Source organism: Protobothrops mucrosquamatus, unplaced genomic scaffold (genome assembly GCF_001527695.2).
Source record: "Protobothrops mucrosquamatus isolate PMUCROS unplaced genomic scaffold, P.Mucros_1.0 scaffold_202, whole genome shotgun sequence".
In the NCBI taxonomy this organism is placed as follows: domain Eukaryota; kingdom Metazoa; phylum Chordata; class Lepidosauria; order Squamata; family Viperidae; genus Protobothrops; species Protobothrops mucrosquamatus.
The window spans coordinates 257,733-282,516 of record NW_015386278.1 but is presented as its reverse complement, the minus strand read 5'-3'; the positions used below and the strand labels follow the sequence as shown (position 1 = coordinate 282,516).

The 24,784-nt window shown below is 38.0% G+C and overlaps 1 protein-coding gene across 1 annotated transcript; it reads left to right on the top strand.

The window, feature by feature from the left end:
- The first annotated feature begins 1,434 nt into the window (after positions 1-1,434).
- On the top strand, positions 1,435-24,784 carry KATNBL1 (katanin regulatory subunit B1 like 1). Its single transcript, XM_015825808.1, has 10 exons — positions 1,435-1,507; positions 13,761-13,888; positions 16,448-16,488; positions 17,268-17,550; positions 19,383-19,501; positions 20,126-20,176; positions 20,257-20,346; positions 21,031-21,120; positions 22,205-22,298; positions 23,569-24,784. The coding sequence occupies exons 2-10, from the start codon at positions 13,775-13,777 to the stop codon at positions 23,599-23,601; spliced, it is 915 nt and encodes a 304-aa protein (XP_015681294.1). The 5' UTR covers positions 1,435-1,507; positions 13,761-13,774; the 3' UTR covers positions 23,602-24,784.

Genomic DNA, 24,784 nt, shown 5'->3' with positions numbered 1-24,784 from the left:
TGTAAATTCTTGGAAGGATGAAAGAAATAGCACTCTGTAGCATAATATTGCGTTCTAAATAACCTCAGTTAAGATCTTGGTGGAAATTTTTACATACCTTCCGAAGAAGAGTTTCCTGCCCGGAAACCCTAATTCCTGATTCCCATAGATTGCAACCTTCAGTCAAAGTATTAGGAACATTTCCTCTTAGCTCCATTGACTTCCTAGAAGTTACTGGGTCATAATTTGATGCTTTCTCTCATCTTCAGCCAGAAATCCCTATTCTTATCACTAGCCTCAAGCAATTGACTCTCTCCATCTCTTATTCTGGAGATTTTCTTGGTTCTGAGTTGTAATTTCTCTCTTCCCTTACAAGTTCAGCATGGTTGCTATCAGTTCCTTTCTCTTGGGTTTCCTCAGCTCACTTCTCTTCTTGGAAACCAAAACTAAATGGCAGTTTCCAGTCACCATTTTGCTCACATCTTTCAGGTACCTCTTTCCCTTTGCTCCAGATGTTGTTCCTCTTTTCCTTTCCCAGGTGCTTCCTCTCACATCTCCCAGCTCTCCCCCCCCCTCCTTTGTCAGGACAAAGGGAGGTACTTAGGAGAACCTGTTAGGCCAGTCTCAGCAGGTGTCTCCTCTCTCTCTCTCTCTCCACCCTCACCCCGTTGAATTTTGGAGTCAGTATGAGCTCTCCTGCCACCCTAAATTTGGGGTTCTGCATTGGCTGTCTGGACGAATGTGGGGGAAGGGAAGAATTTGCCAGGCTTCGCCTCAAGTGTATGGGGATTACTCATCCACTACTACGCTGAGCAAGTCCTGCAACGTGATGCTATTAAAGACCAAAAAAAATAAATAAATGCAAACTAGCCCAGTGAGAACACTGGGAACCGGCAAGGTCGGAAGGGAACGCTGAAGAGAAGCAACACCCATTGGCAGCGACTTACGGAGGCTTTCGAGCCCGTCTGACCGCAGGATTACCAAAGTAGCCGAGGAGCCTCCTTTTTTTTTTTCTTTTTCTTTTGTTTTGCCAGCCAAGCCATTCACTTCCAGTTCGGGCAATCCGATAGAGCGATCTACCTGCGGACTAGAGAGCTACAGCACGAAAATCAAAGAGGCGAGCGCCTTCTCTGTGGCTTTCTAAGCACCTGGGCGGAGGAGAGAGACCAGGCGCAGAGTAAAGGTGGGGAGGGGGGAGTCTAGGCTCTGCTACACATTACCGCCAAGCACTGCTGAAAGCCACAGAAGCCAGAAACAGCCCCGAGACCTGACGGCGGTACTAGAGCACGTCGGAGAAAGAGGTGGGGAGAGAAACGGCGGTGTCTCGTTGACAGTCCCGCCTGTCCGGACTCCCCAGTTCCCAGCATGCAACGCGCCGCAGTTTGAATGGCGCTGCTGGGTACGGCGAGTGGGCCGCGGTGTTAGGACGCCGCCGACGCCGCCGACGCTGCTGCCAAATTCCACGGCTGGCACTGGAGGCCCGGGCAGCGGCAGAACCCCTGGCGCGCTGGACCATGAGCGGCAGCAGGTGAGCGAACGCCGTTGCCGGGCGCTTCTCGAAGGGGGGGCGGCGGCGGCGGCGGCCACGCTGCTGCATCCCGCGCTCTGGCCACGCAGGCCGGGCTCAGGTTGTAAAGCGGGGTTGCCGTTTGGGAATGTGGCGGTGGCGCCCTTTTCTCTGCGCTCGCCGTTCTTTGCTCTTCCTGGTGCGGGGTGATTTTTTTCTGGGCGCCTCCAAGCAAGGAGGCCCATCTTTTGCTGACTCTGTTGGCAGGAGTCTTCCTGGGCGGGGATATGAAGTTGGCTAGTCTCTACCTGCCTCTGAACCACCCCCTTAAGTGGTGCTTGTTGGGAAGGCTGCACCTGCCCCGGGTTGCTCGAGGAAAGATTCCCCCGGTAGGAATTCTCTCTCAGGTTTGGCTTTGAAATAGAAGCAGTGTTTCTCAACCTTGACAATTTTAAGGCATGTGGACTTCAACTCCCAGAATTCCACAGCCAGCAATGCTGGCTGTGGAATTCTGGGAGTTGAAGTCCACATGCCTTAAAATTGTCAAGGTTGAGAAACACTGAAATAGAGAAACGTCTTAATACCATCAGCGTTAAGTCTTTCTCATGCTGAAAAGTCTGAAGAATGAAAAATGGTTCTAATTATTCTAGTTGTTTTTTTTTCCAGACTACTTGGCTTTGTTTTCATAAAAGCATCTGGACTTTGGATGCCCAGAGTCTCTTAAAGCTGACTTTCTGCCACTTAACAAGAGTGAAGTCCTATTTGTGTGAATGGAATGGAATTAGCTTCTGAGTAAGCATGTTTAGGATTGCATTGGTGTGACTTTTCACATCCCATGATCATTTATGAAATTTTGCTACCTCTCTGTAATCCAAAATTCCACTCTGTCCAAAATCTTTTTTTTTCAAAGCAAAAAATGCACATGTGGATCCTTGATGTTGAGAATTTAAATATGGAAATATTGTTATTAATTGAGTAGTAATTTAGGTAGAGGATAAAAGCCCCTGGCTAACTTAAAGTTATTTGAAGACGTATCTGCAGATGGATTTTGTCTGCTTAATAGTGAGAGATCAAAGTGGAAATGCTGCTGAAGATAAGTTATAAATCTTAAATGTTTCTAAATTACTAATCCCAGCAGGTCAAGCCCAATCAGCATTGCCAATAAAGATGCTGGGATAAGTCATAAAAAGAGCCAGTTTGGTCTAGCGGTTAAGGCATCATCCTAGAAAACTGGAGTTCAAATCTGGCCTTAGCCTTATAAGTCAGCTGGGTGACTTTGTGCCAATAATCTCTCTTAAGCCCAACCCATACACAAAATAATTGTTGTGGGGAAAATAGGAGAATAATGTGTGTTGGATATGTTTGCTTCCTTGGGTTATATGTAAAAATAACAAAGGTGAGATACAAATAATAAAATAAAATAACCACACCTACAATAGTGATAGTATGACAGTGCAGAATATGAATTAAATCTGTCTCCAGAATTCCCTCTTGGTCTCTAAAAGAGAGACCATGTATCATAAAGAGAAAAACAACCAAGAGATAGAAATAACAAACAGAAATGCAAGAGGATATGCTTTTTTGGAAAATGGTAATTAGGTACATTTCAGGAACCAGAATATTTAAAGTACTACCTCCTTGCATCTGAAGCTATAGATCAATTGGAGCTGTTATTGAAGTACCATAAAATAAGACCACCTCCCTCAAAGGCTCCATAAGAGGAGTTTTCTCATAATAGAGGCTCAGCTGATTATTTAGTTGGCTTTTAGGTAAATTCTTGTTTTCAGGTGGGTTGCTAACTGCTTTTTTTAAAAGCAAGGTTGCTTATTGTGAATGGCCTTAAGGGCCAAATGGTGATGCATAGATTTTCTACAAATAAAATATTTTCCCTTAACTATTCTGCTTCACATCTTAGAGACTGGCAATAGATATATAGAAAGTAATCCTTTAAGCCACTTTACAGCAAGGCTTGAACTTATACCACATCACTTTAATTATGTTGGCTGGACCTCACTGACTCTTTAGAACCGAGTGTTTGGGTATTAGCTAATTCTACATGTAGATCCAGAGTATGACATTTAATATGTGTGTGTATCATCTAGATACCTCTTGCCTATCCCAGGGTATTTGCCATGTTATAATTTTTCCTTCACTTCAGAAGCCCATACCCTATATATCATTTTTTTCTTAGCTGTGTTTCCCCTCTCCCTATGCAACATTTTGTGTATACAGAGATATTGACTGATTCATACAATGTGGACTTCCCCTTTTTTATCTGATTATTTCATTTATATAATTTTTAGTTTGCTTTCTGTCATCCCAAAGATTTGAGCCATTGTAGCTTACCATTTTGTGTGAATCAGACCATTGTGACTTGTTCAGCTACAAAGTAATGCTCAATTACTGGTGACTTCATTGATATGTCCATATAGTATTCCTGATACATTCTTGCAGGTGCAGCCCTGGTGTTCTGGTGGTATCCCTTTTTAGTACTAACCAATTCAGATCCTGCTTTGATTTTTGAGATCAGCCATGTGCTGCCAAACAAAACAGGGTTTTGTTTTGAAAAGTGAAGTATTATGTTGGAATTGAAAACAGTAACACTCCTTAGATATTCAGATTAGTAAGAAAATTGGTGTTGCAGTCCTGTTTGTACTTATCTGACAATGAGTCCAATGGGACTTTTGATCATCTATGCAGTCCTGTCACTCTTACCTAAAAATAAGTTACATTGAACACAGTGGATTTCTGGATAAACCTGGATAGCATATTCTGCTAACTGAACGTTCTGTTTCATTATAAGAGGTGAATAGATATGCTCCATTTTTACTGAGTCTGAAACATACCCTATTAAGTAAAAATGGTGTAAACGAAGGTTTGTGTACTACTGATAAAAGTTGCTGGTAAGTATCTTCACTATTGCAGCATACTGCAATGTGTAATGATAATTCTTTTGGTACACTGTTGAGGGTTTGCATTCTAATAGCTAACATTTAAAAAAAACTGTGTAGTCCATGAGAAAATAATCCAAATTTCACTGAACTAAAGTTTTATAATAGCTATCATTTGAACTCCTTTGCAATCCAACTGATTAAAACTAGGAAAAAAGAGAGTTGCTTTATTTTTGAGCAAAGTCCTATATGGTCAGAGTCTCCAGACATGCAAATTGAGCATTATGGAGTACAAGGAGTAGTTGTACTAGGAGCTGTCCCAAGCTTGATGGGAAGAAGGAACAAACACATTCCAGATTCTAAAATCAAAACTGTTTGCATCCTCTACAACATGCACAAGTCACTTGGCTTGTGGAATGCAGAGTAGAAATCAATTATTTTAATGTTAATAAAGTTAGTAATAATTAAACTTGCTGTATTAGAAACAAAGATAAATTGGGTAGGATTAGCTAGTATTGGGAGGGAATTTGAGGATATGAAATCCTCTTTCTCCTTATGGTTTAACAGATTAAAGTCAGTTTTTTCTCATTTCTGTAGAAAAATAATTTAGGTTTGATACCATTTTTTCTTGTTCCCTTTCAGGAGTTTGTCAAATTACTTTTGACATTTTTTTTTAGAAAATTGCAATCTAATAATTGATATCTTTAAGCTTTATATAGTTCATGAAGAAACACTAATATTTCATACCTTATTGTAACTATCACAAGAACTAATGATAATGTGCAAGTGACTCTCGTAAAATATCTGGTTTTTTCCCCACGATTAAAGCACTCTGTACACATCCTTGAGTTGACAATGCTGGCATAAAATGTGCTGTCCTTATTGCGAATCCCTATCCCACTATTGCATTTGTTATGAATTATTGCTGATTGATTTTACTTAGAGTGTGAGCGCACTACTTGTTAATGGGAAGGTGATTGATTTCCCTACCCTCTGCTCCATCTTTACTCCTTTCCCCCAGCATGTCTCTTACCAAAGGGGCCTGCCTCATGAATTGGCTGAGTCACTCTATCTCCCAAGTTAAAAATATGTGAAATAAAGAAATACATGGAAAGACAACAAAGCGGAAATAACCCTAGAGGGGAGGGAGGCAGACATAGCTATGAATTATCTGCTGGAAGTTGGGTGACATAAATTTAATAAATTACTGTGTGAATATGTAATAAATATATTACTCCTGGTGACTGCCCAGAGACTATCCCCTGCAGTTTTCTTGATAAGATTTTTGGAGGTGTTTTGCCATTGCCTTCTTTCTAGCGCTGACAGAAAGTGACTAATCCAGAGTCAACATCTTTGTATGGAAGGCAAGATTAGAACTCATGGTCTCCTGGTTTCTAGCCTGATGTCTAACCACTATACCAAATTGCAAGTAACTAATTTTTGTGGCATGGGATAACAGAAATATATCCCTCTACTTTTCCAAATTAACCTCTGCTTTGCTTGCCTCTACCTCATTAAAAACCTAGAGAGAAATTGATTAGAGAATTGATGGGGGGGATGGAGGGGAAAGAATGCAATTATGAAAGGATCTCAGGAGCATCAGACAATGGAAGAGGAATTGCTGTGGCAAAGACTGGCTAGTGTCTAGAGGGAGTGCATGTCTCTACCTCCTAGAATTTCCCAAAAAAACACTTTTGGTACTGAAGAGGTCACCTGATTTAAAAATAGGTGAGGGAGTGGAAGAAACCTTACAAAGTGACAGATTTTATATACCATAGTGGTGAGACACAAGTAGTCCTCAATTTACAGCCACAGCTGGGACTGGAATGTAGGTTGTTGAGTGACGTGGTTGTTAAGCAAAAAGCCACGTTGCTTCCCATCTGACGGAACTCCTGGTTGTGGTCATTAAGCAGGATTTTCAGTCCCTGCTGAGTGGAGATATATTTGTGTGTGACCTGCATTGGACCTCCCAAGGCCTTGCCCAACCTGAGGCATCCCATGGATCATTCCTTACCACACTGCCTCTAAGCTCGGGAGCTGAAAATCTTCCTTGTCAAAATCTATGGAGGATTTTCAGCCCCTGAGCAAAGAGATCCTCATGGATGGCCTCTTCCAGGCCTCCCCACCCGCCTGAGACACCCTGCGCTTCTTACCTTACTGGACTGCCTCTCCGCTCTCTGTTTTGTTTTCGTCTCTCTCTTGCCTCTGGATTTGAGCTTCCTGCACCCCACTGAAGGAATTCAGCTCCTCTCCATGCCAGAAGAGAATTCCTTTGGCGGGGTACAGGAACAGAGCTCAAATCTTCAGGATTAGAGCTCTGTTTTTCCACCCCATCAAAGGGAGCTCAGTTTCCCTTAGGAGGCAGCTCTTTCAGCCAGCCTTCAGAGACAAGAGGGAATCCAGGCAGTAGCAGCTAGCAATTTTCCCTGCCAGCTTCTGTATTGACTTTGACGAAGCTGGCAGAGAAGATTGGAAATGGCCATCGCATGATCACAGGGCACTTGGCAGTTGGTTGTTAAGTGTGAGGAGGTTGCCAAGTTCTTTAACGAAGAGAAGGACGAGGGGAGACATGATAGCAATGTTCCAATATCTCAGGAGCTGCCATAAAGAAGAGGGAGTCAAGCTATTCTCCAAAGCGCCTGAAGGCAGGACAAGAAGCAACGGATGGAAACTAATCAAGGAGAGAACCAACCTAGAACTAAGGAGAAACTTCCTGACAGTGAGAACAATTAACCAGTGGAACAACCTGCCTCCAGAAGCAGTGAATGCTCCAACACTGGAAGTTTTGAAGAAGGGACTGGACAGCCATTTGTCCGAAATAATATAGGATTCCTGCCTGAGCAGGGGGTTGGACTAGATGACCTTCAAGCTTCCTTCCAACTTTACTATTATTATTATTATTATTATTATTATTATTATTATTATTATTATTTACCCAGATTGCAATCACATGACCAAGGTGATGGTGGTACATCATTTTGTGATGTCTGGAAGTACTTTACACGCTGAAAAGCACCCTTTCAGAGTGTGTCATAATTCCAGACTATCATAATTCCAGAGGAAAATGCTACTTTTCCCCTGGTACACCAAGCTAAATCCAAAAACACTAGGGAATTTCTGAAACTTAGCATTCAGACAAACCAGCCATCAGTAGGCACAGAAACAAACCATTATTTAGATACCATTCAAGAAAGCCAATATAGCACTTAGCAACAGCAATAGCACTTAGACTTACATACCACTCCATAGTTGTTTACAGCACTCTCTGAGCGGTTTACAAATGTCAGCATATTGCCCCAATAATCTGGGTCCTCATTTTAGCTCAGAAGGATGGAAGGCTGAGTCAACCTTGAGCCAGTCAGGATTGAATTCCTGCTGTGGGCAGAGTTAGCCTGCAATACTGCATTCTAACCACTGTGCCACCGTGGCTCCAATACAAAGATAAGAAGGAAACAAAACAATCAGTACATATTCTCTCTAGTAGCCATCACCCAGATAAGCAGGGATTAACACCAGGCAAATAATTTAGCAGAAAATACCCCAATCAAGGAATGACCAAGGAGAAAACCACATCCCTATCAACACTATAAGGCAAGCTAGTCTTTATAAATAGGGAGCAAACTTAACACTCACTTAAACTAATGATGTTACCTAGTTGGATAATGAAATGTCTGCAAGCAAACAATCATGCTCAGAGAGCACCAAAGACTCCACATTGCTTGCTTTATGGCAAGCCAAAAGAACTTACTGAAGTAAAGTAATAAAGCAAGGAAACTCTTGAATTGAAGAGATAAACATATATTTTTTAAGTTCTAATGTGTTTCAAGTAAACATTGTCAAATAGAGGCAAATATTTTTGTTTCTTATAATTCTACAGTCTTTATCAAGTCTGGAAAGCCTATAAGGCTATTAAATATAATAATATTTTGGCTGTATTGTGTTAAAGTGTTCTGATCAAGCAATAGTTACTTTATATACCTTTGGCCTGGGAGAAAAAGATCTTTGTGGGATTTTCCTTCCTTATTGCTTTCCTTCTGTCTTAAATTCATAAATCATATTAAATTATCAAAATCATAGTTGAAAAAAGATCTTTGACTTGTTCTTTATGATATTGATGACTATACATAAAATGCTAATCATGTTGACTCTGAAAATGGGGTATGTCTACATAACAAAAGACAAGCTTATGAATTTGCAGATAATTTCAACTATTTAATGACTGTTAAGTAATTGTAAAACAATGACTTTACGTAGCTATTCTGGTAGTTATTCTGATCAAGTTGTATGAGAAAGTGAGATTGCTAAAGTGCCACCCTGAAACAACTTAGTAGCTTGCAAAACCAATTACACAAATAAGTGGTTTCAAAAATCCATTTCAGATAAGTAATTTAATGTGAATGTAGGCTGCAAATGTGTTACTATGTTCAAATGTGAACATAGGCTTTAAATCTGGTAGATTACTCATGTAATAACTGATAGTTTTAACACACTTAAGTAGATTGACTAGACAAGTCTTAGTTAATGACTAGGAATAGCTGTATGTACTATGGAAGAGACCATATGCAACAAACGAGTAATGTGTGGCAGAACAAGCTACCTATCTGTGATTTGGGGAGAATAAGGCTTCAGTGATAATTAATCATGGGGGGAGGGGTATGTACATATTATTGCTTGGTAATATAGGTTTAAGGGAATTATTGGTATAGGCTATTCTGTCCTTAAAGCGCATCAGCCATTCCATATGCTACAGGTAAGCCAGTCTTCCTTACCTGGTATCGTCCCATTATCTTCTCTGGGAGATTATAGAAATTGAAGCCTAATACAACTAGAGTGTCCCGCATTGGGGAACAGACCATAGATGGCTGTGTTCTTTATTGATGTAATGCTAGGATACATTTTTTTTATCATTTGTCCTTTAATTATGGTACTTAAGCCAGTTTTGAACATGTAAAAATAATAGGGTAAAAAAATCAAATCACTTCCAAGTATTTCAAATACTATAGTGTTATGAAAGCTAAATCGTGGATTTAACTGCTAAGTTGATTACTTGATCTCCTCAGCTTAAATAAAGCAGATGGCCTCCAGTATTATAACATGTTTGATTTCTATGTAAAACATGTCTATCCTGTTTTTCAGACTTGTAGTTTAAAAATTGCATTGCAAAAAATAGGGGATGAGAAAAGGAACACAAGACTATTTGGAAACCTGTTTTTAACTTTTTGGCTTTCATTCTAACCATAATGATAGTATAATGCTCAAATACACCCTGGATTGTTGGTCTAATGCAGTGGTGGCGAACCTATGGCACGGGTGCCAGAGGCGGCACTCAGAGCCCTCTCTGTGGGCACGCGCGCCATCGCCCCCATCCTAGGCCTTCAGCTGGGTTTTATAAAACCTTTTCGCTTTAGGCCTCCGCCACCGTGTGCAAAAAAAAAAGGTTGAATCAATCAGTCAATTTCAACTTCTCGTGGGGAAAAAAAAGATCTTGCAAAGTTGGAATTGATTGATTGAACTTTTTAGTCCCACCCAGTCTGCCGTTACCACCGCAGCCACACCTACCCAATAGGCCACACCTACCCAATTGGCCACACCCAGCCAATGGGCCACACCCACCCGGCACCCAACAATGCATAAGTGGGTTTTGGGTTGCAGTTTGGGTACTCGGTCTCTAAAAGGTTCGCCATCACTGGTCTAATGTCTTTTAGTAATGGAGATGTTGGTCTTGCAGCTACCCACTGCCTCTCTCTCCCCCTACTTTCTGGTGGGATGTTTGCTGATTGATAACCCTTATCAGGAGCACAGTTGGTGACTATTTTTCTAACACAGATGAAGAGTGGACTGCAATCTAAATAGTGCAGAATGCCAGAAGTTTCAGACCTCAACTGTAAAGAAAAAAAATATTTCAAGAGTCACTACTAAGCTCCCACAATGAATAATAATTAGTACAATTCAGAAAGACAGAGTGAGGGGAAAATCTGGGCCTGTATTTTGCAGCTAGGTATGCTGTCAGTTCAACGTTAGTGCTATAGGACAGGGGTCCTCAACCTTGGCAACTTTAAGATTTGTGGACTTCAACTCCCAGAATTCCACAAGTCTTAAAACTGGCTGAGGAATTCTGGGAGTTGAAGTCCACAAGTCTTAAATTTCCCAAGGTTGAGGACCCCTGCCATAGGACATGTAGGAGTTTCAGGGTCAGAGTTCACCAAGCTATTTGTGTTGCTCACCATCAGAGCTAGAAAGGATTCTTTTAAGGCAGTGTTTCTCAACCTTGACAATTTTAAGGCATGTGGACTTCAACTCCCAGAATTCCACAGCCAGCAATGCTGGCTGTGGAATTCTGGGAGTTGAAGTCCACATGCCTTAAAATTGTCAAGGTTGAGAAAAATTGTTTTAAGGCATCCTGGTCTATCCTTTGCTATGTGCAGGATTCACAATACCTATATACCTCCTGCCTGAAAAATATCCAGTGAAAGGTTGTGGAGAAAGGAATACAATGCTGAGGGGAAGAACCATGTTTATTGCAATGATCAGTAGATACCTGCTTTCCAAGAAAGAGGGAATCCCAAACAACAGAAAAGTAGAGATTCTTACATATGTTGGGATTGAGAGGCAGAACAACTAGGGATCTGATTCATGTACAGGTGTTGGGGAAGTGAGATAACGGTTTTCTGTTGTAAAGCAAAAATTGTGTTGTCTTGTTTTTGTAGCAAGACAATTGAATTGAGAATGCTATGGAGGAGATAAGCAGGATTCACTCTTGATTAGAATGGAATTCCTGCAGTTTCTCATCTCCTAAAACAAAGTTTCCTCATTAAGGCTGCCCCCTTGGTCAGGGGTGTCAAACTCGCAACGTCACATGATGTGTCACGACGTATTGCGACTTTTTTTCCATTGCCAGCAATGGGGTGGGGGCGGTTTCAGCATGACGCATCCGGCCCGTGGGCCGGCAGTTTGACACCCTTGCCCTAGATGAACCTTTATGAAGACCTAGATGGACCTTTATGAAGACAGGCAAAGGCTTTCTCATTGTTTTGGCTGTGATGGGACTAAAAGGGCTTTTGCTGCAGTGGAAACATGATGTGCCACAGCCTGGGGGTGGTTTTAATTTTATATATGGAAATGGGAAAGCAGCAATCAGCAGAGGGGAAGAGGAAGTTTGCAACGGGAGAAGCAGAGGAGGTGGGTAGGGGGAGTGTTTGCAGCTTAATTTCATTATTGTTTCATCACCAGAAATGTTCCTAACAATGTTATGTGCTACAGTTTGTCTAGCTCAAGGGTTCCCAACCGGGGGTGCTCGCAACACCTGGGGGTACGAAAATTTGGGCTTTCAAAATTATAGCGTATATGCATAATTCGTTGCCGTTATTTTGAACTTTTGTAAGGGGTGCGAGAATATATCAGAAGCGTTCTAGGGGCGTGGGGTATAGAAAAGGTTGGGAACCGCTGGTCTAGCTCATTGATTTCAAACCTATGATGTGTATGTCAAAGTTGACATGTCACCACCAACACTTGACAACAAGTTTCTCAAAACCACAACTCTGAAAATTAGTTGTTTTACTTGTATTTCATGTTTGTAACCATTTAATGTTTCTTTATATAATGCATAGCACCTCATGATTGGACTGTAAATAAATAAATAAATAAGTATGCAATAATTTTTGTTCTGCGGAAGGGTGACAGGCCAGCAGAGTCAAATTAGGCATTTTCTGAATTTTTGCCACAGTGAGCAAGAGGTTCATCATTGCTGACCTAATTCCTTACTGATGCTCAATATTCAGAAGCTTCTACCTTGTCTGTAAGTGGCCCTTACATATTATAACATTAGGATAAACAGGGCTGGAGTTTACAATAAAATCTAAGAAATAGATTTTAGGATTTAAAATTTTATATCTTAAAATATCTAGAGAATAATTACAGTGCACAGTACAGTCTACAGCAGTGTTTCTCAACCTTGACAATTTTAAGGCATGTGGACTTCAACTCCCAGAATTCCACAGCCAGCAATGCTGGCTGTGGAATTCTGGGAGTTGAAGTCCACATGCCTTAAAATTGTCAAAGTTGAGAAACACTGGTACAGTGTGATCTGGTTACAATATTATGCATAATCAGTAAAAAAATACATAGTTAACCATAATTTTAATACTACGCAGGTTATTCAGTTTTATTTTAACATTCAGGTTTAGACCATACTGTAATATAGATTCTACCATATCCTTTCTCTGTATTACCCAAAATGTGAAATTAAAGTAATATTTTTTTCCTTCGAGATAAAATCTGGAAAAGCTGCCAAATACCCAGGGAATTTTTTTACAATATTGCAGCTATCTGAGAACAAAATTGTTTTTATAATCCAACATTTACAGAAGTTTCAACATAAATTTACTGCTTTTTAGACAGATTTGTTCAGTATTATAAGCAATATTACAGGAACATGTGAAATATTGTTAAAGTTTAGACGTGTGCTGAATCCAAATTTAATCGTATTCTTAACATTGTACTAATGAATGGTACTTAAAAGTAACTTTTCTGCATCAGCACTTGTATTTCCCAGGTTCCAGCTTTCTCTTTTGAGAAAGGATTATTGAGCATGTAGTATAGGTAATCCTCAACTTACAACCACAATTGAGCCCAAAATTTCTGTTACTAAACGAGACATTTGTTAAGTGAGTTTTACCTTTCTTGCCACAGTTAAGTGAATCACTACAGTTAAATTAGTAACACTGTTAAGTGAATCTGGCTTCCCCATTGACTTTGCTTGTCAGAAGATCACAAAAGGTGATCACGTGACCCTGGGAGTGCAACCATTATAAATATGAGTCAGTTGCAAAGCATCTAAATTTTGATCACAGCAGTTGTAGGTGTGAAAAACAGTCATAAGGCATTTTTTTTCAGTGCCGTTGCAACTTTGAACAGTCACTAAATGAACTATTGTAAGTTGAGGACTACTTGTACTGATTCAGCTGCAGAGCACCTGTTTTATTTCTGCCAGCTAATGGTGGATTGTATATCTCAGGCAAGCTGGGATATTCTTATTTTTTCCTATAGGTTATTCTATAATTAAGGTCCCAGATCAAACAGTATTTCTTAAGTACGGGGAGGTTTTTTGTTTTAAAAACCATGGTAGATATTTTAAAATTAAATTATTGCTGTTGCATAATTAATTTGTATTCTTCCAGATAAATTTACTAGATGTAATAACTGATGGGAAGATATTTTTTTTTAAATGTGAGCACATTAGAAGTGATAAGCTTGTCGTCTGCTTTCATTGTGCAATTTTATAGACTTTGGCATGTATGTGCATTCTGACAAATTGTGTGTAGCATCTTGGTCTAAATGTGATAATTAATATTAAGATTGTAAATTAATTTTGTCTCCAAAATTAGGAATTGTGGAGATTATGGCATCTGAAGCTCAAAATGATAGAAAACGGAACCTGTTATATATTGAGGGTCGTTCTATTGATCTCCCTAAGAAAAGGAGCTCTCATTCCCTTAGTGAGAATATGAAGGAGGTAAGCTTTTTGTATATTGTTTGTCTAAATCTTACCTTTCGTATTTGAATACTAGTTTTAAAAACTAATACATGTCATTTTACTGTTCAGTAAATGTATATTGTGAGAGGGCTGCTGTTTATAAAGGACCATTAATCTTCTTATTAGATATCAGCAGGTGAATTGATTTGACTTGGATATAGGATTGAATAGCTGGTGCTGGTTGGGTACTTGAATGGTAGATCTGTGGAGAAATCCAGGGATTTAGATCAGGGAAGAAAATTATCCTGAAAGAAAACATTGATAAACCACATCAAGATGAGTAGATTATTGTGTCCATTAAGTCATCAGAACTCAGCTTTAAAGAATTTTTTTTTGATATATCTATATTGCAAATGCTTTGTGAAATATTATCTCTGAGAAAATGAAGCATATGTTGGTGGTTGTTGTTAGTTGTGAAGTCGTGTCCGACTCATTGCGACCCCATGGACAACGTTCCTCCAGGTCTTCTGTCCTCTACCATCTTCTGGAGTCCATTTAAGCTCACGCCTACTGCTTCAGTGACTCCATCCAGCCACCTCATTCTCTGTCATCCCCTTCTTCTATTGCCCTCAATCTTTCCCAGCATTAGGCCCTTCTCCAGTGAGTCCTTCCTTCTCATTAGGTGGCCAAAGTATTTGAGTTTCAACTTCAGGATCTGGCCTTCTAAAGAGCAATCGGGGTTGATCTCTTCTAGGACTGACCAGTTTGAACGCCTTGCAGTCTAAAGGACTTGCAGGAGTCTTTTCCAGCACCATAGTTCAAAAGCCTCAATTCTTTGTTGCTCAGCCTTGGTAGTCTTATCTAAAAGGCATCAGAGCTTAATCTTCATGTTCACTTCGAGACTTGGAATACAGTTTATTTTGGGATTAGTGGAAATTTGAGATGTAGCCTTACCTGGTAAAACAGATTTACTTGTACATTAAACTATAGTAAAATCTTTTGCCTTAGAATCATACATAAACTCACTTGTTATGATTTGACATTTTCTGTGGATGCAACTAATATATATTCTTGTGGAACAGCCCATTAACAGATAAGACGACCCTCAAATTGTTAACCAAAATACCATGAAAAATGTGCCTCCCGTAAATAAGCTGACCCTTGAAATTTTATCATGTTTAATTTTTATAATTGGCTTATCCGTGGGTGAGAGAGGGAGAGGGAGAGGGAAAAAGAGAGAGAGAGAGAGAGAGATGATATAGAATATATAGAAGAGTAGGAATATATACATAGAAAAAAGAATTGCCTTCTGTCAGTAGCAATAGACCTCAGCAGAGTTATGTTCACTAGCAATTGTTGTTCGTCCATCGATTTTCAATGAAGACCTTGACATCTTGTGGATTGTGGGCCATCAACGGTGTGTCCGTAGATGGCTGATGAGACCGATGTTAGCACAGAATGTTCTGCCACATACTGAACAGAGAAATGTGGACACTGTTGCTTCAGCATTTGCAGCTCTGGCTTTACGGAGTGCTCGCTTCTCTTGTGTCAAGATTGTCCTCCTGTGTTCATATGTCTGCCACCCCTGGTAAACCAGGATACGCCATGTCGGTCGATCATGCGCCAGAGATTCCCAAGAGATGGTATCGATATCCAGGAACTTGAGAGATGCTTTCAGCGTGTCTTTGTATCGCTTCTTTTGTCCCCCATGCGATCGCTTTCCTTGAGACAGCTCACCATAGAAGAGCTGTTTAGGGATGCGATGGTCTGGCATCCTTACAACGTGGTCTGCCCAGCACATCTGGGCTTTCATCAACAGAGTGTAAACTGATGATAGGCCTGCTCTGGAGATGACATCTGTATCTGGTATCTTATCCTGCCACCGGATCCTCAGAATTCTACGAAGGCAAGTCATGTGGAAGTAATTCAGTTGCCTAACGTGCTTCCTGTACACTGTCCAGGTCTCACTAGCATACATCAGGGTAGTTAGCACTGCTGCCTGGTAAACTTTAAGCTTAGTAGCAAGGCTTATTCCACGGCGGTCCCACATGTTAGTTCGCAGTCTGCCAAATGCAGAACTTGCCTTGGCAATTCTACAGTTGACCTCGATGTCAATTGTCACTGCGCGGGAGAGGGTACTACCAAGATACGTAAATTGGTCCACTGCTTGCAGTTTTTGTCCNAAAGCATCTATTTATTCAATCATCTAGTAACACAATAAATACTAGCTAAATTGATGTTCTGAAGTAAGCCACTTGCTATATTTTAAACCATTGGTATAGAATGCAATAAATTATTAATTGTTATGTAATGATTTTAGTGAGACTTTTTTCCTAATGTCAAAAATGACATTGTACTTCTGATTGTAGTACAATGTTTTTTCATACTTCTGATGTCATAATCTCTTCTGTCCTCATGGATGTCATAATATGTTGTATTTCAGTTAAATAGTCAGAGTTGCCATTGGTAATTTTACTTTTCTGAAGCCAAAACTAAAGTGATTTTCTCCAAATACAATCTAAACTAAGTGAACATGCATTTAAAAATATGGGTGAAAGGTATTGCTACTAATGTAACATTTTTAATGTTTATTTCTAGGATAAGAAATCTGCAAAACATTTGGCTTCTTGCACAAGCAGGTAAGAGCTACCTTGGTTGATTGTGAGAAAAGAAGACTAGTGTGTTTGGAAACAGAAATCCTTCTGATTTAAATAATCAGTTGAAACTATTGAAAGAGGGCATCTTTTGTCCAGGTCACTTAGAACTAAATGCTGTTAGCATCTTTGGCATGCCATCATGAAACAGTTTTTGGGTCCCATTCCATCTCTTGGTACTCATCTCTAATTGGGCTAAAAATAGCATTATCCTAATGTCAGAGGCATCTGATAAAACTGATTTGTCACACTGTAGGAAGTCTCCTGGTCATGTAAATTTGTCTATAAGGAATTTAATTTCCACACCTATACCTGTTTGGTGGTTGACTAGAAGGAAACATAATTAACTGTCCGAAACTGCTTATACAGTTCCAATTCCCGGGGTCTCTGTGGCTGCTGAGCTATATACAGCAATTGGTCAGAAATAATGCCAATCTTTTTTTTGGACCAATATATTGCGCAAATGTTTACAGGGAGGTAATGGTGCAATATGATACTTTTATTGCTGTATCTATTCTCATTTTTCCTCAACTTTTTATGTCCTGGGGGAGAGATACGAGCATGGACATTTTTAGGGGGTAATGCTTCAAATAGTGTTTCCCACACCAGATTTGAGGCATGTCTTTCATATCTAATAGCATTCTCATAGTAAATGCAAGATGATATTCTGGCACAAAAGATTCTAAGATTGCATGTGACTTTATATTGCATGTTGCTTGGATGTTTTATATTCAGGTGTTAAATAAACTTTCTTGTTCTTGCAGAACAACAGTTGGACAAACTCTAACCAGCCCCCATTCTCTGTTCAAAGTAGTATATTGTAGAAGAAAAGCTCATTACTATTCTCCAAAGCCTTGTTTCAAAAAGAAACAGCTCCCTAAAGTTAGAGGCCGTGACATGGCAAATAAGGAAAATGAACTAGCCTGTGCAGGTAACCTGCCAGCCAAATTGCCTCCTGATGGTCGTACTTTCTTACTGAACTCCAGTGATGCTGGCCAATCTCAAACAGAGAGTCCTTCATCAAAATACAGTGGATTTTTTTCAGAGGTAAATTAAACATTTTATATTTTTAAAAATTTATGAATCAGAATATAAGCCATTGGAATTCTGTTTAGTTCCTCTGTTTTACTGTCTATGTTGGGATTTGATTACTCTTTGCTATAGACCACCTATCACCCAAATTTGCTTCGGTGTAGGGATTATGAGAACTGTAGGGGGAAGATGTACCAGTGAGTAAATAAAATCCATCAGCATAATTATAGAACTGAATATAATCCATTTTATTAATATCAAAATGATTTAATATAGTAACTCAACACTGCAAGATCTAGAGGCTGTCTGGGAACAGATGGGGAAAAGCAAGCTCATACTAAATCCTACTGAGACTGTCTTGCTGTTTGTACATTAACATCTAAGTTATCTGGGAACATTAACCCTGATAGTTGGTCTAGCCAGAATCATGTTTTCCTAAAGGAGATGATCTGTATCTTGAAACTTCTCTTGAACCCTCAGCTTTTGCTGCAGTAGCAGGTGCTACTGGAGGCCGTGTTGCCTGATGCACCCTAAATTGACCTATAAGCCCTTATGATAGTAACATAGGCTCATATCACTGCTTAATCTGATTTCTTCAATGTGCATTATGTGGAGATGCCTTTGAAGTCAACTTAAAAGCTTCAGCTGGTGCAAAATATAGCAACTCTGAGAACTCTCCACAGCAGAATTATTCCTGCCCTGGCCACATTGGTTGTCAGTACAGTATGTTTTCTGGCCCAATTCAGCATATTGTTCATTAGCTATGAAGCCCTATATAGTGTGCAGTGGGATATATCAAGATTAACTATCAAATAGGATTCTGTCTATCCAGTCTGGACATCTAGAATGGGACCTTTGAAAATCCAAGTTCTCCAAAGTGCAAATGTTGGGCTAGGCATGAAGATTTCTCAGTGATAACCTCCAGGTTCAGAACCATCTTCCCCAGAGGTGCTTATGGCTCAGATATTGCTCTCATTGAAAAATAACTTTATTTCAACTATCTTTTGGTCTTTAATATGATTTTGGTAAACTATTGATATATTTATTATGTTTGATTTCTTCTGTTTTACTATTCAGAATACAGCAAGATTAGAGCACTATACAAAAATTATAATTATATAACTACTGGAAAATAGTATTTTCTGTAACATGCAGAAAATAATTCAGTGTGAATAGAACGAATATGTAATTGAAAATCTAATGCAAATGCTTTTTCCATTCCATTCCTTTTCTGTAACTCTGTTTTAATTATCACTGCTGGAAAGAAGGCTGTCATGCTGTGACTACATTCTGTCTTTTTCTCAGAAGATGAACAGAACGTGCTGGCTACATAAATTACTATTCTTCCAGTAGGCTAATTCAACAACCTTTTTTGGTTCCTTCATACTATAGAGGAACATGCAAATTAAAGCAATGTCTGGCAACAACCCCTTGTGTTATTTGTAGAGTAATGCATCAAACATGGACTTAAAATAGATTTCACAAAATACTATATGTATAAAAAAACAATTGTTGTATAAAGTCAAGCTTCTGCAGGTAAAGTTCAACAACAAGCTGACCTCAGAACACTTGAGTTGTCTGGAATCATGCATTTTTAAATCTAAGTAAATAAATAAAATAAAAAATCCATTCATGAGCATTCTGTCAGGCCCAGAAATCATCCCTCCTGTTCCATGAGCAACAGTTGCTTCCATTCACGGAAATACTGTTCTGGGAGAATATTTATTTATCATTAAACAACTTATGCGGAGCTGCATATAGATTAGCTTTAATAGACTCAGCTGATAGAAAATTCATAGAATCATAGGTCTTGGCTCATAACACTTAGACTGTTCTTGTGTTTCTAGGTTTCTGAAGATCATGATACAATGGCCCAAGTTCTCTTCAGTAGAAATCTCCGTCTGAATGTAGCTTTAACCTTTTGGAAGAGGAGAAGTATAAGTGAACTTGTAGCCTATTTACTGAGGTAAAGTTTTAAGAAGACTGCTGCTAGCTGAACTGAAGTCATATTGTGTGTATATGTAGGATTCTTTTTACAAAGAAGAGCCTGGATGGAAACGATGCATTAATCTTAGTGCTTGGGTGTTCCCTCCAGGAAGTGTTATTTGTATTTTATATAACAATAACAGTGGACTTAAATGCCAAATCCAGTCTAAACATCTGGATGATGATAATGATGATAATAATAATAATAAAAACTGGTGCATCACTTGAACACCACTGGCATTGACAAAATAACAGTCAATTGCAAAACATAGTTTTACTTGGAACAGCTTATATACTGCAATGATACCTTTAACACCATCAAACAAGTACATCTACATATTCCAGGTGAATAAAAATATCAAGTCCAGACTAAACATCTGGCTGAATATGTAACGAACCATAATAATAATGGGATAATTAATAATGGAATGCAAGACCATAATTTTTAAACCTGTGGAATTCTTCACAGGTTTACTATGCACAGAGTTTATCTGCATAAATTAATGTAATAATATTCAGCCATTTCTAATATACTACCCTTAGATACTGTCTTATGAAATGTATGTAAAAAGCAGTGACTAATGGTGTATTTTTATGTTTCTAGGATACAAGATCTAGGAGTAGTTGTAGATTGTCTCCCTGTCCTTATCAGCAGGTAAAAGAAAAATCTAGAGGAAGGGGTTGATGGAATATATGTTATGTATATTTAGACATACTAATAATGCCTTGTTTCAGTTTACAGGAAGAAAAACCTTATATTTCTGTTGGTTGCTGTGTAGACCTTCTACCATTAGTAAAATTAATGCTTAAAAGCAAATTTGAAGAGTAAGTTTTTAAAAAAATATTTCTTATGTAATTATTTAGAGAATAAAAATAAAAGTTAATCTTTACCTTTTGTAGTTTGCTATTCCTGATAAACACACAGAATTGCATGTCAAGGGTAGGATCAACAGTGATTTTATTGGTCTCATTGTCCTAACATGGAGGGCAAACGTGTAGCCTTTCCAATGTTGCTGAGCTATAAATTCCAAAATCCCACAGGATGGGTTAAAGTAAGGGATGCTAGAAAGCCATCAGTTCTACAACGATTTTATATTTGCATTTAGTCTTCCTCAGCCTGATTTACTGATGCTAAAGATGTGCCTCCTACTATTTATATATTTAAAATCAAGCAATTTCTGTTAGTTCAGTTGTTTAAGTCTGTTCGGATAAAAAAGATTTTGGGGAAATCAAAAGCAGTGTTGCTGAACAGAATGACTTGAAAAAAATGTTTCCCAATTATAAGTTGGTTGAATTATACCCATATAACTCAGACATTTTGCCTTCTAAGAAAAAAAAAACACTGAATACATTATTAGGAAGATTTATTCTGCTTGTTTTTTCCATTCATTAAAAAAACCTGATTTGAAAAATTTCTTAGTAGTTTGCAACTGTTTTAAGGAATATTTTGCCAATGTTTAAGCTGTTTTCAGAATGAAGCTTTTCATAGTGATTTCTTTCCCCCCCTAGATATGTAATTGTTGGTTTAAATTGGCTTCAGGCTGTAATTAAGAGATGGTGGTCACAACTTTCTGTCCATACGGATAAGATAGAAGATGGGTAAGTAACCCTTTTTAAACATTGCAGCTTTTTAAACACTGTGACTTTTAGTATGACTGCTAAACTTTTAGATAATAATAATTATAATAATTATAATAATTATTATAATAAAGTTGAAAGAATAACTAAAAACTTTCCTGATTAAAAAAAACCTAGATTTTGTGAGCATACTGTTGGGAGCAATTCTAAAAATGATCAGATTAAACAGTATTAAGAAGTTTGATCGTACAGATCTTTCCCTTTCACTTAGTACTGAAAACTGCTATAAAAATGGAGAAACCTTTTTTTTCTATTAGAACTAGAAAATATGACTCATGGTAGATTTTCTTCCCTAATCTTCAATAACCTCTGTTATCTATGCTTTTTGACATGTGAAGCTGAAGGTAGAAAAAATAATTAACTTGAATAACAATTGCAAAGTAATTTTGTCAAGGTAAGATGCACATAGAATTGTTTGTTTGATTTATATAGTTACCCATCTCATATATGTAACTTTGGGGGCTTACAATAAAATAGATAAAAACAAATACATTACATAAAATAAAAAATATAGCAGTTAAGCAAATACAATAACTATTAACAAAGCCAAGAGATGAACTCCATCTCACTTTCAGGTCCCCAGGCTCTGGACAAAACCAAATTTTTACGGCCTTGTGAAAAGCCAGTAGAGTTAGGGCCCATCTAATCTCTGGTGGAAAGGTATTCCACAAAGAAGGTGCCATGTTGGAAAAGGCCAACCAGGATTTCTTAGCTGACAGCACCCAGTGCTTTCATTCCTACAGAAATAATATATTTCTGATCTTGAAAGTATGGCATCTATTGAGGTCTCCAGGATGGTACAAGAAAAAAAAAATGTAGAATGTAAGTTAAAACCTGCTCTAAGGTTGATAAAATGTATGTAATGGCCATCTCAAATTTCAGTTAAAATTATTTAAAAACATTTTTCCTGCATTAGCCAATAACTTACCAAAGGTACAATTGGTCATATACAGTATTTGAAATCTAGGTAAAATAGTTACCATGAGATACTGATTGTTCTTTATTTATTGCATTGATATTCCATACCTTTGGCTTTCTTTTTCAGAAATATTCAGATTTTAAAAGAACAATTAAGTATATTGTGGAAACAAGCAAACCATCTTACTTTGGTTCCAGGATATACGGGTAATATAGCAAAGGTAACATATCTATTCGAAGATAATATATTTTTGAAATTAATTTATGTTCTTAAATATATATAATTTAATTTTTAGTGGAATGTACCGAATTATATTCTTCTGCCCTTCCCTTGCTGTGATACTCAGTCTCATTTAAAGAGTTAGATTCTCTAGAGCTATATTGGAGATGGGGTGTCCCTTGGCATGAGCCGAAGCCCCATCATGTAACTTTGAAGGCAGCCTATTGAGTTACTGTTTGAGGTTAATTATTTGGAATTAATAGTAGTATTTTTTTTTGTATACACAGTATCAATGCACTCATGTTCAGACAGATACTGGGTTAGTTGAACAAACGCCTCTCCCCTCGTCATTACTGAGATAGAAATTGAATCTGGTTTATATGTCTGCTCCTCATTCTCTCTTATCCTTGATTATTTTATCTGGTTATTATCTCGATCTTTGCTTTTCATGTTATCTTTCAGATAATAGAGAATACTATTTCCTATATTGCAGACAGAAGGCTCTGAGAAGTGTATGTTATTTATACAGCCAAGGACAGAAATATATGTAGTTTTGTCTCCTAATATCTCTGCATTAGTTATCCCTCACTCTGACCTTGTTAATTGAAATAGATAAGTTAGGAATGAGGATCTATATGCATTCACATAAATACAAAAATAGAACTTTCAATATAATTGGAGAAATGATTATCTGAGCAAATTAAAGAAAAGAACTCCAGTTTATACTTCATTGTTTAATGCATCAAATGGGAGATACAGGGGGATATTTTTTGTATGTCAAAGGTTATGTTTCTAGGTCAATTTACTTGCTGTTGTATAGGTGTTAATTAAAACCTGAACAGGAACTAAAGGATATGTGAGTTACCAAAATATTTTACTAATGTTAATACATTATGCAAAGCTACAAGTTTAACTATAATTTATTAATGAAATATACTGATTGGCCGTGCACAAGTAAACCAAACCATGATGTACTACAGTTCCTTCAAATGCTCTGATATATTTTTTTTAAATCCTGTACTCAAACGTCGGTGCTTGTATTATATTTCTACAAAGAAATTTCTGAGTAAGAATAAAGATAAACATGCAAGTGTTTGCTAAAGCAGTGTTTCTCAACTTTGGCAGCTTGAAGATGTCTGGACTTCAACTCCCAGAATTCCTCAGCCAGCATTCTGGGAGTTGAAATATTATGGCTGGCATTCAAAGAGACCCTTGGTGTTATGAATTACTTTTGGAATTAATGTGTTTTACTGTTTCTATTTTTTTTTTAGGGTGTGGAATCTTATTTGTTACAGTTGCACTGATATACCTGGAGGACAAAGCTGTGTGCTTAAACAGGATCAGTCAACAGTAACACGAAGCAAGATACTCTTTCCAAATAATTCCTCTTCTGAGGACTGTCTTTGACAGAAGAAGGCTAGACCATTGGACTATTTAATGCAAACACTAAATATCCATCTGCTTCACATTGAAGTGGAAAAAATTCTAACAGGAGCAACTTTTACTTCAGTGAGGTGAAAGTGCACTATGAAAACTGTATGTATGCCTTTGCCGCACTTGGGGGATATTTTCAGTTACCTGGTGAAATCATGAAAGTGTTTCTTCTACATAACTGTATGATACAACAATACCTACCGTAATTGTGAAGACAGAACTGAAAACCATTACTAGGAACCACAAAAGACCATTTGCCATAAAGTTTTTTTTAAATCATGTTTTTCTTATGAACTGTAAAAATGTATTTTCAGATATGTTACAAATTTTGAGTTTTGATGTACTGAATTTCTGAAATGTGTCTGCTATATTAATCAAAATATTAAAGACTATTTTTGTTGCACTACTGAAAAACTGCATCTAGCTAAGAGGCCTTAACTACTAGATTTGCAAATAGCCAATATATTAGGGTATCATATAGCCAATATATTAAATAACTATATAGAGGGATGGAAATTCCTTTGAAAAAAAAATCAAAGTGTTTACACAAATTGTGTACAAATCATTTTGAAACGTTTTGCACACTGAAATATATTGAAGTGGGGTTTTCCACTAAATTGACTACTTAAATACCTGTATGACTTAATTGTAAGAGTATTAAAATATAGAACATTGAGAAAGCTAACTGTAGATGTGAACAGAATAGTGATTCTGTATATCTTGCATTTTAATACTTTTTCTAATATATTCTACTCTTTATAGTTCGAATTACATGCAGCTTAGTAAATGTACTAATGTTACAGTTTTAAGTTCAGATTTTCCCACTTCAGAACCTTTTCTTCTGTTCTTCAAATATTTAAAACTCCTAGAAATGTTTACAGCCTGACTAGACTTGTGCGTTTCAGATTTAACAGCACAGCTGCTACCTCTTCTAACAAATGTTGCTGCAAAGTTTTCAGACATAGATGCCACATGGTCAAATTCCTAACTTAACACTGATTTTTAAAAAAACAATAAATGCAGTACATCTCATGTACAAGTTTTACAGCTGTA

What these genes read in the sequence shown, in the direction of transcription:
- KATNBL1 (XM_015825808.1), top strand. Translation starts at nt 13,775, where the DNA reads ATGGCATCTGAAGCTCAAAATGATAGAAAACGGAACCTGTTATATATT. An exon ending in ACAGTGGATTTTTTTCAGAG is followed by an intron (nt 17,551 to 19,382) that starts GTAAATTAAACA and finishes TTGTGTTTCTAG; the next exon opens with GTTTCTGAAGATCATGATAC. An exon ending in CTCCCTGTCCTTATCAGCAG is followed by an intron (nt 20,177 to 20,256) that starts GTAAAAGAAAAA and finishes GCCTTGTTTCAG; the next exon opens with TTTACAGGAAGAAAAACCTT.